At 58.1% G+C, this 13,069-nt stretch overlaps 1 protein-coding gene across 1 annotated transcript; it reads left to right on the forward strand.

Annotated features, from left to right (window-relative positions):
• The first annotated feature begins 773 nt into the window (after positions 1 to 773).
• Positions 774 to 12,682, forward strand: PMM1 (phosphomannomutase 1). The gene is made up of 8 exons (XM_075051542.1): positions 774 to 908; positions 1,013 to 1,130; positions 2,020 to 2,096; positions 2,319 to 2,410; positions 4,709 to 4,808; positions 5,670 to 5,745; positions 8,740 to 8,855; positions 9,634 to 12,682. Exons 1-8 carry the CDS (start codon positions 834 to 836, stop codon positions 9,754 to 9,756), a joined length of 777 nt encoding a protein of 258 aa, XP_074907643.1. The 5' UTR covers positions 774 to 833; the 3' UTR covers positions 9,757 to 12,682.
• The last annotated feature ends 387 nt before the right edge of the window (positions 12,683 to 13,069 follow it).

Consider the following 13,069-nt stretch of genomic DNA (forward strand, 5'->3'; position numbering starts at 1 on the left):
AAACCTCCCCCCCCACCCCATTCCAACTTAGCTCAGCACACTGAGCACCGTCTGGGGAGAGAAGAAGCTAACTGCTGAGCAAAAAGCATTGAATGTTCCATGGAGGTTGTTTTTGATGTCAGAAAATAATTCAGGAATTATTGTAGGAGATGGCAGCCGGGCAGGCTGTCTACCATTACCTGATACAGGCCAGCATAATACGGAGCCGTATGAATATGATCTGACCAAATGGTCTGATTAAATCCTAAATGACTCGTGGGGTAACTGCTAAGCGGGTCAAAGCAGAAGTTACTGCAAGAAATAGGTTTGGCTTTGTGCAGAGGGGTGGAGGCTGAAAACTGCACTTCTCCAGTGAAAATATTAGCTATTAACAGCAGCCTGTTAGAAATGCAAGGTGAGGCACGGGGACTGACCGGGTGAATGCATGCTGCTCCTGTTCCCTTCCTTAGGACACAGAAACCCCCAGAGCTTACCAGGTAGCTCAGTCCAGAACCCCTGACCCTATATGCAGGCGGGGGCACTGCAGTAATAACAGCAAATGTGAAGACCCCCGCCCCAGACTCCCCGGTCCTTCGTTAGGGCTCTAAAGCAGAGGATTTAACGCAAGAGCTGAAGCGGGGGAGCTGTTCGAGACCTGCCCGTTAAGGCGTTGTTGGAGGGGCCTTCGGAGGCGTGGGGGTACGGACGATGGGTTGGCGGAGGCGTCCTCCATGGCCGTGCCGGCCTGCCATGCCGCGTCCGTGCGGCCGCCGCTCGGGGAGGGCGGCGCGGCCGCCATCGCCTCCTCGGCACAGTCCCGCCTCCCGCTCGCAGAGGCCGGGTCGGTGGCGGGGATGGCGGCAGCGGCGGCACGGGGTCGGGTGCTGTGCCTCTTCGACGTGGACGGGACCCTGACGCCGGCTCGGCAGGTAGCGAGGCACGGGGGCGTTGAGCGTCGCGGGGGGGGAGACCGAGGTCAGCATGGCGGAGCTCGTCCCGCCGGCCGCGGCCTCACCCGCCGCTTCCCCTCCAGAAAATCGAGCCGGAGGTGGACGCGTTCCTGCGAGAGCTGCGTGAGAGGGTGCACATCGGCGTGGTGGGAGGCTCCGACTACGCCAAGATAGCCGAGCAGCTGGGGGACGGGGACGAAGGTGAGACGCGGACGACGAGGTCTCCTGGGGGGTCACCCGCGTCCTAAGTCCGACCCCGAGCCAGCCCGTGGGGTGGTTGGCCGTGCCCAGGCGGCAGCCGCCGCTCGGCTCCTGCTCCCTCTGGGGCGAGCGGGCAGGGATGCTCCGACCCACGGCGCCGGCTCTGGTGTCGGGCTTGTGTGAGCTTCATCTGGGCCCTGACAGCTTCCCCCCCCCCCTCCCTGCTCCAGGAGCCCCTTGCAGATTTTGCCTCCCTGCTGCTCCACGGTGGGGTCTCCGGGGGGTTCCTCATCGCGTTCAAAGGGGGACGTGGGGTAGAGGAGGGAGCGGGAGGGCGAGGGGCAGCCCCCGCTCCCTCCACCCTGTTTCTCTTCTCTGGCATGGATGCCAAGTGCGGCTGGGCTCTGAGCTCTGCCTCCTGCCTCGTTAGCGGAGGGAGGCCGAGAAATTCCCGGCTGAGGCTGATTGCTGAGTCGGCAGCGCTGCGTGTCCGGGTTGCAGGAGGGTCTGGAGTTAGATAACCAGTAACTGCATCGCCACAGCACCCTGGCAGTGGGGAGGGGAGGAGAGCGAGCGGAGTAACGCGCACGTGGTTGAAAGCCTGACATTTCGGAGCCCTTATCTTCGTCCTGCCGCTGATTCAGCCTGTGACCTCGGTCAGGTCGTTTCCCCCTGCATGCGTCAGCTCCCCACCTGTGAGCAGAAGATAATCTCCTTGCCCACTGTGTGGGGAGCGAGGAGGGTCGGTGGCCCTTTGCAGAGCACGGGAGACGTGGAAAGTGCGATACTAAGGAACTGGGAGGATGGCTCTCTCAGTCCTGAGCCCACTCCTTTTGGCCCCTTTTCCCAGGCACTACTCATGTTTCCTCTTTTGTTTCCTCCCCCTCAGTCATCGATAAGTTTGACTACGTCTTCGCAGAGAACGGCACAGTGCAGTACAAGAACGGGCAGCTGGTCTCCAAGCAGGTAGGTCCAGCTCCCTTGCAGCCACGGCTCTGCTTCCCCGTCCCCGTGCAGCCCCTGTGCCGTGCGTGTGGTGGGGAGCAGCGCCTGGCCCCGGGCAGATGGGCAGCCTCTTCTCATCTCCCCAAGAACTAGGTCTGAATGTCCCACTCCTCCCAGTCATGTTCTTGGGTGGGCTTCCAGGGAGGTCTAGCTTCTTCCTCGCTCCACCTTTTCCTCCCACAGGCCATTCAGGACCACTTGGGGGAAGAGCTGCTGCAGGATCTCATCAACTTCTGTCTCAACTACATGGCGCTGCTGAAGCTGCCCAAGAAACGGTAATGGCTCAAGCCTGTGCAAATGGCAGTCATATCACTGATTTCGAGGGAGCTCTGGGCTCCAGAGTCCTCCTAAGAACAGCTGTGCTGCTGAGCTTGTCTTGCTCCAGGTTTTGCCTCAGCATCTAGAGGCCTTGTGTAGGATCACTGTCCCACCAAGCTGGGCACTGTGGGCAAATAACGGAGGAGGGTCTTTGTTCTGGAGACCCTGCACAATTTTTTAGCATGATGCCTGCTCTTTTGGCCCTCGGGTTTTCTTCCCTGGGAAGCAGGGTAGAGCCACCGCGTGTGTCTCATTCAGGACAATGGTACCAGCTCGTTACTGGTCAGGGCATCAGGCAGCATTGGCCATATGTTTCCAAACAGACGAACAATGGCTCTTAAGATGGGAGGTCCAGCGCCTGAGCACAGTTTCACACTGTTTCTAACCCCGTGTTGCTTGGCCACACTGGTAATAGGAATGGCTCTGCTCTGCCCCGTGCCATGCGTTCCTGCCTGCTTCCACCCAGGAGATTCGCAAGCCATGGGGCAAGCTGGGTTGGTACACCTCCTCTGAAGGATGACTAGGCTACTGCCAGGAAAGAAAAGGGTCATTTTCCATTGGATCGGCTCGCCCTGTTATCACAAAAAGGAGAGGAAACAGATGGCAAGAAGGTGGAAGGGGAGAGCAGGCAGACCTCTTTCAGAGGCAGCCCGCAGTTAAAGCAGCCCAGGTGCAGTGTCAAACCACCCCTCAGACCACGGTTTCACAAACACTTGAAGGCGGTGTGAGCCAGCAGAACTGTTGAAAGCAGCGGCTCTGCCCTGCCCTTGCCCCAGCTGGTTTGCTCCTGCTCTCCCTTTGCGCTTGTACAGTGAACCCGAGTGGGCGAGCTGTCTGGTTGAAATTAAGCTGGTAAAAGCTGCTAAACTGTGATCCAGATTAGTTGCCTGATGTGAGTCACCATGTGGCAATACAAGGACCAGTAAGAGGGGCCAGGGTGGCTCCTTGCGACAGGACTGCCGGCTGAACGTGTCCCTGGAAGCGTGGGCTGGGACCCAGAACCCTCGAGGCGGCTTCGTTGCCTCATTGCTGTCTGGTTGCCCAACAACCTGGCAAAGTTTCAGCTCCCAAGCGCCTCTGTGGATTTAGGCTTATGGGATTTCTAGCAAAGCAAGGACTTTAACCCACATCTCCTGAGTCTTGGCCTGGGACATGAGTCACCAAACCCTGTGTGCTGCAGAGACGCTGCTCCCAGGCTGCAGGCATGGCTGCCCCTGTGTCTGCTCCCCATGATGTTCTTCACTGTGTTAAGAGGCAGGGGGTGGAGAGTTTTTCCCCCAGACTCAGAGTGGTAAGCACTTCACAGAGGAGCAGCGGGCAGGGGTGGGAGGGACATCAGAGGAGTAATGAGCTCCTCAGCTGGAGAGGGAAGGGGATCTCCCTGCTCCAGCTAGGCTTCCATGAGAGTTTCAATCTATTTCCAAACTGGCAGTGCTGCCATCCCCTGTTGTTCCTGCCCCACCAGTGCTGGTACCTGTGTGACCCCTCGGTGAGCTATTCCAAGGTGATATGCAAACAGAAGTGGCTGGGTTTATAGCAAAGAGAAAAGGAGGGAGCAGTTTTCTGCCGTCTTAGTGCTTCGAACCAGCCCACCGAGGAAGCGGCAGAGTAGTGATCCCAGTGCAAAGTGAGGCTGGCACGCAGAAGCTGGGTCCTGTTCCTGCGAGCTTAGGTAAGAGTTGCAAGGGTGCAGGGGGCAAATGGGAGATACAAAGGCCCTGCGGGTCCTACCTGATTTGTGTCCCACAAGGAGGTCCTGATTGCTCATCAGCCTGGCGCCAGACATCAGCAGTGAGTTACACTGACCTGTTCCATCCCACTGCCCCAGGGTACTGCCAGCTTCACCCAATCCAGCCAACATTTCTTAAAAGCCTCCAGGGGTGGAGATGCCACAGTCTCGTCAGGCAGTTGGTCCAGTCTGGGCAATAGCTGTCCTTGTAGTTATTACAACATTAAAAAATGTTTCCTATCATCTCACCTAAGCTCAATGCTTCCAGCCTGTCCCCAGGGCACACAGGAACTGTTTATTCCTCTTCTCTTACAGTCTCTTTTTATAAAACTGAGAGCCCCTTGAAGACCTTAAGCAGAGTTGTTGATGCCTGGTCTCTGGCTGGCATGAAGCACCCATGAATGGGCATGGCTTCTCTCCTGCTTGCCCCTGCAGAGACTGCGTGCCTTACTCAGCAGCCATTCCCCTGGAAAGGTCTGTTTTTCTCTCCCTGCCCCAGTAACCTTGTGCCCTTGCCCACCCATAGAGGAACCTTCATTGAGTTTCGCAACGGGATGCTGAACATCTCCCCCATCGGACGGAGCTGCACCCCAGAGGAGCGAATCGAGTTCTCTGAGCTGGACAAGGTACACGGGCCAGACTTGGACTTGCCCTCTCCTTTGCTAGTTTTACACCACCACAGGTCTCGGGTCTTACCTGCTTCCCCCCTTCCCGAGGAGGGGAACCGGGCCACCGCATGCAGTGAGGTGGAGACAGGACTGGGGGTCAGAGAACCCAAGGAGAGACATAGATGATTGGAAGAATTTGACTTCATTGGGGACCACCGATGCAATGGGACGGCCAGCAGGATTCCTTGTGGGATAGAGCCCCTGGGAATAGGGCACTGACTTAACAGGGTGTCTCCTTGTTTACAGTAACCAAAGACAGAATTGCACTGACAGCCTCAGAAAGACCTAAACTTCTCAGGCTGTGCCATCCCTCCAGGCTGGCCCAGCAGCAGTCTTCTCTCTCCTGCTCCCCCAGCCCCAACAGAGCTGGAACTAATGGGCTTTCCAGCCCAGGAGGGCCACAGCGGGCAGATCTCTGGAGCCCTTGGCCCATGGCCCAGCCAGTTTCTGCCTGGGTGGGGGACTCTTGGGGTCGAGAGACTTTTCAAGACTCTGCAAGACTTTTTAAGCAAAGCTGGAGACTTTGGGTTATGAACTGGGCTTCTGGGAAATTGAAGCACTGCATTTCATTGCCAAGGAAGGGCTGGCATCTGCTCTTCCCAGGAGCCTCCTGCAGCTGCCCTGAGCTGGTGGCTTTTTGCGAAGACACTGGGCAGGACTGGTGAAAGCTGGCTAAATGACATTACGCTGGGGGCAGGTGGGAAGGGGGAACGCAATAAGCCAGAGTTGCCCAGCAAACAGCTATATGGTGGCTTTTGGTAGACTGTCAAGACCTAATCACTCAAACCCTCTTTCCTTCCCTTTCCTCCTCCTCTGCAGAAAGAGCGGATCCGGGAGAAGTTTGTGGCAGCCTTGCAGAGGGAGTTTGCTGGCAAAGGCCTGCGTTTCTCTCGAGGTGAGCGAAGGGGGCTTCCCTGGCTTGGCCCTGGCCTCTTTATCATGTTTCCCATAAAATACGGGGAAGAGGAGTGGGAATCCTGGCTGTTCCCTCCAGGTGCCTGGAGACCCCAGTAAGAACACGAGGAGCTTCTGTTCCTGAAAAGCCACTGCAGGGGCGTCACTTTGGCATTCACGGCAGGGTGACAGCGGAGAATAAACCAAGCTGCAGATCTGCCTCCCTGGGAATCAGCCAGACAGGCGGGTTTCTGTCCCGTGACGTTATCCCTGCCTTAATTCCAGTTAGCTCTGCAGAGCCCACCCCTGCCCAGGGCGTCTGTCCTGGCTCACGGGTAGCAGCAAGGTGGCCAGCAGAGCTGCAGGCACACGCAGTCCTCTCTGGGAACGCCACGGCGTAAGGGAGACAGGAGCCTCACGCGTGTCTCAGCCCTGGGGTTTTGTTGGGAGGGTTGGCTCCAAGGGGAACGTCTTTCTTCCTGGAGGAAGAGCTGCCGAGAGGCAGGGGGCTTGCAGCTCCATGCCATGGCCCCCTGCAGGGCCACTTCGTGGGGTGGAGGTAGGCTCTTGCAGCCAGCTTACCGAAGGCGAGGAACCGAAGGAGGGTCTAGAGCAATCCCGGGGGTTTGGAACCCAGGGTTTGGACGGGGAGGAAAATAAGGGTGTGTAAGTGGTGGGGCTGAAGCGGGGCGGTGGGTACGTGTGAGATAAGAAGGTGCCACGGGGCAGCCTAGCCAGAGGGTTGAGGGGGTGACGAGGGTGGGAGGCAGCTGGTGACACCCCGCTCTTGCCCCCAGTGTGGGCCAGTACCGAGGGTCTGGCCCTCTGGTCCTCCACGGGTTTTCCTCCCGAGAGCCTCCCCTTGCCTTCAGTGTCCTGCCAGGGGCATCCCGTGCTGCCCGCAGCACTGACACACACCGTTTGTCACAGCAGAGAAAGACAAGGTCCCCGCCGCCGTGTCCCCGCAGGCACAGGGGACGAGAGCAGAACAATGGGCCTTTCTCCTCTGACTTTGGGAAGCCGCCATGAAGAGCCCGGGCCTGTTGTGTAAAAGCATGAAGACAAGGGGAGCTGCGGGCCCCCCCCCAACTCCTCCACAAAGAAAACACGGGGTGTCTCAGGTCAGGCATCCAAAAACAGGGACACGCGGAAATGGGGCTCTTCTGCCAAGCTGGCTCCGTGTGCCTTGTCCCAGGCTGTGGAGGACGCAAGCCCCAGAGGTGGTAGGAGACCTCCCTGCAGCCCCCCAGACCCACGCTCTGCCTAGGCGAGGGACAGTGCTGGCTGTCCTCCATGCCACCTCTTCTCCCTTTGATTTTTTGCCCTCTCCAGCTGGCATCAAGAGCCCCTTCTTGCTGCCCAGCTCTCTAAAAGGCCAGAATGCAGTGAAATGCAGCGTTTTTCACAGGTAAATGGCTTTGGATACAAAAACCAGGAAGGATTTTAATGAGGTCAGCCAAGTTTAGCTCCTGCTCTGATGCTGGCTTCTGCTGCAAGACCAGGGACATCCCCATCCCTGAGCTCCTAGGGCACTTGCTCCTGTCCGTATCCCAGTGCCCTGCCCGGGGCATCCTCTCCGGTAGTGAATCCTCTGCCCCGAGCTGGACACACAGGCTCCATCCCCAGCTCCTTGGGCTCCAAGGGGGGTTGGTTTGGGATCTCCAAACCAGCGGGGACACCTCAACCAGCCAGGGAGGAAAGGAGCACAGCATCAGGACACGCACGTTTGAACAGCCTGGGGGATCGGTGCCTCTCCTGCAGCTGGGACCGTCCTCTGAGGGTACCTGTCTACTCAACCCCTTCTTAAGAGAGCTTCGGTTATGATTTATGAAGAAGGAGAGGGTGAAACTCAAGATTGCTGGTGGTGCAGTAAATTGCCTGGAGAAGCAGGGGGGCCCTCTTGAAACCAAGAGGAGCAGAGACCTGATCTGGCAGGGAGAGGCACATCCCAGCTCAAATCCCCGTTCCTCCGGGCTCTGAGTGAGACCCAAACATACACGTGCCCTAAGTTGCTGGCTTTGTTTTGGGAGGAGTGTGTCACCTGTGTCAGTGATGGGACAAGGGACTGGCTCTGCAGCCTGTGCACGCAGCAGGGCAGCTCGAGAGGATGGGAGGGTGCTGCTTCCATGCACCCCCAAAAGGCAGCGCAGTGCTGGGGTAAACTCTGCCTGGTCTAAGAGCAATGGCTAGGAAGTTTGTTAACCCTTGGTGGCTGTGGGTGTCCATGTGCACCCGTATGCACGCTCTCTGGGAAAGCTCCCTTACCTCAGTACGTTTGCCCCGTCTGCCTTGGTGTCCCTCCAGATGCTGGCAACCTGCACTTGACTCTTGTGAGAGGTGACAGGCCAGCGTCATGCCCTGATTATGTCAACGGGTTTGTGGTACCTCCACGGCAAGATCCTGGGTCCTTGATCAGCGTGCAGAGCCTGCTCGGGGCCCCTGAGCTGTGCGGTGCTCGGGGTTTGCTTTGCATGTGCAGGGTGCTGGGAGCCCCTGGTCCCCGCAGGGTTAAGGAGTGTCGGAGCAGTGGTTGTGGAAGGGCCAGCGATGTCCACGCAGGAGCCTAGGAGAGAGAGTGGGGCCAGTCTCTGAGGGCTTTGTCCCCTCTTGGGACACATAACGTGCTGACGCTATCTGCAAGGCGTGACTCCAAATCTCCCTCGACAGATGCATCTCTTGGGACCTCCCGCCCCAGCATCCCCCCCCGCAGCCCGCTGGTTCCCACTTGCCTGCCTGCCTGCAGTCAGGGGAGCCCTGCTGATGTCACACCAGCCCTGCTGATGTCACGCCAGCCTGTTGTCATAGGAACAGCATCTCCCACTATCCTAGCCACATGCCCGAGAGGCACACCAAGGCAGAGCTGGTGCCCAGCTGCTGTTTGGGGTGGGGGCTCCCCACAGATACCCAGCCCCTCTCCCCTCCTCCTGCCCGTTCCAGGGTGGGAGAAAACCCAGCTCCCACCAACGTTGCCCGATGCCCTCCCTTCTGCTGGCAGGTGGCATGATCAGCTTTGATGTCTTCCCAGAAGGCTGGGACAAGCGCTACTGCCTCAACGTGCTCGATGACGAGAGATTTGATGCCATCCACTTCTTTGGAAATGAGACGACCCCTGTGAGTATGCCCCGCTCGCCCTAGACACGGCTGCTTTCCCTCCTTCGGGCTGGCAAGCCTGCATGGAGCCGCTCCATCACAGGACCTGTGGCCTGAGTCCCACCGGTGGCCGACAGACCTCCGGCAGCGCGAGGGGGAGAGATGCTCGCCCGGGTTTGCATGGGGCTTGTGGTGGTGGCAGGCCCGCTGGGTGGCAGGGATATCGCCTTGAGTTCACTGGGCTGGGGAGCAGGTCCACCTCGGCATCACCTTCCTCCCCCTGGCAGCCTCGGGACGGGGGACAGCCGCTCCTGCAGCTCGCAGGACCCAAAACACGAGCCCCCCAGCTCTTAGGAGAAGGCTTTTCAACAGCAGGAACAGCTTCGTCTTCCCTTTGGCGTGGTGGACGGTGATGCTTCCTTGCTGCTCTTTCCAGAGCTCTGCCCCCCTAAACGTGCCCGCCCCACCTTTTGCTAGCCCCCCCCCACAGGCAGGGCAGGGGGCAACCCCAGGCTCCTGGACAAGCTTTGCTGGTCTAGGACCTTCCCCTTCCTTTCTACACTCCTCCACAGGCACTGAAGAGGGGAGGCAAGAGGGAGGGAGCAGGGCTCCCAGCCCAGCCTCTTCTGCCTCCCTGGGCCAGCAAAGCCCTGACAGCCCCTTCCAGCAGGTCCCTGCCTGCCCAGCTGCTGGCTCCCACCCCAGCTCCTCACAGGACGGAGCAAGACGCGGATTCAGGGATGAGGATGCTCTGGCGAGACCCTGCTAATGCCTTCCCTATTTTCTATTCCCCCTGCAGGGAGGGAACGATTATGAAATCTATGACGATCCCCGCACGGTGGGACACAGCGTCCAGTCCCCCCAGGACACGGTCCAGCGATGCCGCGAAATCTTCTTTCCAGAGAGAGCAAACGAGTGCTGACTGCCAGGTCCCCACAGCCCTGCCCCGACCCCACCTTCTCCCCCCACCAGGAAAAGCACCTTCATTTGAGGAATCTGCTCAGGGTAGGCTGAAAAAAACCACTTTCCAGAGCTGGTCGGGATGTAACGCGTAAGTGCGGGCGGGTGTGCAGGAGGCGGCCTTCGCTGAGCAGCCCTTCGGCATTCCCCCTCTACGGCGGGGGCTCGTGGGACCAGACCCTCCTCACCTCCAGCAAAACTTCTCTCTTGACAGTTGGGGCCATGGTGGACAGCGATGCAGATGCTTTCATGGTCAGAAAGCATTTGAAAAGGCCAGTCACAAGAGCGTGTGTGTGTCCATCCCATGCTCCCTCCCCTCTTTTCTATTTCACTCTGTTTCTCTTAACACTTCTGCATGAGGGAACATGCATCTCACCTTTCTCTCCCCCTTGCGCCCTGGCTGGGGAGGATGGGGCTGTTGAGGCCCCAGGTACTCTCACCAAGAGCTGCTCTGAAGCAAGAGGCTGGGAAGGCTGTTTGCTGCAAGCCCGTGGTAGGAAGGGGTAGCTGCGACCCTGTCTCATTGCAGCGTTGTGCATCCTAATGGAGAGGATCACCATGTCCCTCACCTTGATGCCATACCGTGCCAGTCCCTACAGGTGACCTGGGAATGACAGTTTTAAAATGACTCTGCTCCTGCTCTCAGCTTTGCTCAGGTGCATGAAGAAATTCATTCTCTCTTTAGCTTACAAAAAAAATTGGCTACCATGGGTTTATTTTCCATGTTCTGCAGGAGTTGTCAAGTCAGACCTTGCCTGGCGTGGCTGGAGGACCCTGGGTGCCTGGTGCGTGCAGAGCACCCTGCAGAGCTGTTGGGGGCAGAAGGCTTCCCAACAGTCTTCCCACCTGCATGTCCGTTAGGCATCACAGATGTGTCAGTGTAAAACCTTACCCAGGGCATTCATAACAGACCGAGTCCCCTTCCTTCCCAGTGCTCAGCTTTCCATCATGCTGCCGGAGACCTTTTCAGAGAGGGCCAACACAGGCCAGACCTGGTTTCTAGTGCCAGTGGTGGTACACACTCAACAGTGCCCTCCAAGCGTGCTTTGCCACCCCATCTCATCCCACATGCTTGGTTTACGTGGTCACCTTCAGGGACCAGAGTTCTCCAGTGCAGCTGGCACGTGTCCTCCTGTTCCTCCCTTCTCCTGGGTCTTCGTGGGTTGCAAAACCGCATCTCTCCTTTGGCCCTTGACCTCCTCCCTCACGTTGCCCCTTTATTCCTGGCCATTATGCTGGGGGAAGTGACCGCACCAGTGATGCTAGTCACAACTCGGTGCTCAAGAGGAGCTCAGGGATCCCCTCCAGGGAGATGTCCTGCTTAGAGCTCCCCAGGGCAGACACGTCTGGTATCTGTGGACCTGGAGGGTGCCAGAGGTTCCTGCAAAAGCTCCCCACATTGCTCCCTGGGAGCCTTTCTCAGCACATCCCTGCTGCTATGGCACTGCCCCATCTCTTGGACTTGTCTTCTCTCCTCTTTTTCTCCTGTTCCTACTTTCCTCACCATTGCTCTTCATCTCCCACCTAGCAGCTGGACTGCAGAGAGAAGTTTCTCAGCTGGCTATTGCCACTTAACCACGGGGCCAAGTTCCTCAGGCGAGATACGTTGGTGCTTTTAGACCCCGGGCAGGGCTCCCACGATGCCATGGGCAGAGTCCTGAGTGGACCTTGGCACTGCTGCCTGGGGCAGGAGCAGGGGTGCTGCGTGACCAGTGCTGGCAGGGTGCTGTCTTCTCCACCTGACCGCACTTCTTAACTCTACAGTACATCAGGTCTGTAATGCATTGTATTCGCATGAGCGCAGCAGTCTGCCCAGCATCCAGAAATCCTCAACAAATGCACAAATTCCTCTTTCTACCCAAAGAAAGTTTCTGCGTGGGAGAAGAGGACCTGTTGGGGAAGCCTGGATGCAGGGTACCCTTTTCACAGGCCACTGGTTTTGGCCCTCCACTGCAACCTTCACGGCAGAATCGTGTGTTTTGTGGTTCCTCCTTCTCTGTTTCACTGTGGATCAGGTTACGTGCAGGTTTTGGGGGTTTATTTTTCCTGTAGGTCTATTCAAAGTCAGCAGGCTTTCTAGAGAGCTTGGTGGTGGGTGAAGAGCAGGGCCTGGCACGAGGCACCGCGGTGGCCTTGGGGCTGAGATGCCTTGAATATTTGAAGGGGAGGGCAGGCTCTGTCCAAGGCTGCTCCTGATGGCAGCGCATCCCATGCTCAGGCTGGGGGGAGCTGCAGGGCGAGCAGGGCAGAGGCAGGGATGACCTTCAAGACACCAGCCATCGCATTCTCTGCTCAGGAGCTCATGTGTGCATGGGCGAGATCAAGTTCAAGAACCTTCCCTGTTCTTGTCTCTGTCTTACACCAAGCTCAGGCTAGCTGAGGGCACCTCCTGCCAGGACACTCTGTCCTGCTGGAAGGATGAGGAGGAGGATGGCACCAGCAGCAGCCCCAGGCTCTCAGAGCCACAGAATGGTTGAGCTTGAAGGGACCTCGGGAGGTGACCTGGTCCCCCTTCCCTGCTCAAGCAGGGCCACCGAGAGCCCCAGCTGCCTGCCCTGTTTTTGCGGGCAGGGATGAGGCACGGCGCTGGGGTGGGAGCCCGACACCTAGGGAAGGGTGCACGCCTGTCCCCCAGACCCTTTTGCCACGATGCTCCTCTCCCGGTGGGTGCCCATGGCGCGCGTGGGGGTTTCTCCCCGCGTGTGTGTGAGTGAGCGGATGTGGCGAGCCCCGTGTTGGGGACCGTCGTGCCATATGGCTCTGTACCTGTGCGAGATGGGCAGCTCCTGCCTGGCTGATACCAAGTGTTAAATAAGAAATATATTTAAATACACATATATATATATGTATATTTAAAAAAAATAAAATCAATCATATTAAAGCTACAACACGCAGTGGTTGGAGGCAGCGTGTGCTTTGTGCCAGGCTCTGCTGGAATGAAATGGCAGGCAGATGCACTTTGAAATCCACGCAGCAGCGGGAGACCAGCCCCGGTCCCGGTCACCCCTCCTGGTGGGCAGCAGCCTCCTGTCCCAGGCTCAGGGTCTGCTCCCCGAGCAAGGCTGGAGCACCCCGGGACATGCTGTGTGGAGGTGCGTGAGTCTATCCTGCCATCTGGATAAATCCCTGGGTGCTCCAGGTCCTCTACGCGGGAGAGCCACCAGCGTCCCCGCCGCAACACACACACGCAGGACAAAGAGCCGGGACATGCAGGGGAAAGTCACTTTTAATGGTTTATTGCCAATGTTACGAAGGTCGACACATGGTCAGACAGG

Source organism: Buteo buteo, chromosome 19, assembly GCF_964188355.1.
Source record: "Buteo buteo chromosome 19, bButBut1.hap1.1, whole genome shotgun sequence".
NCBI lineage: Eukaryota > Metazoa > Chordata > Aves > Accipitriformes > Accipitridae > Buteo > Buteo buteo.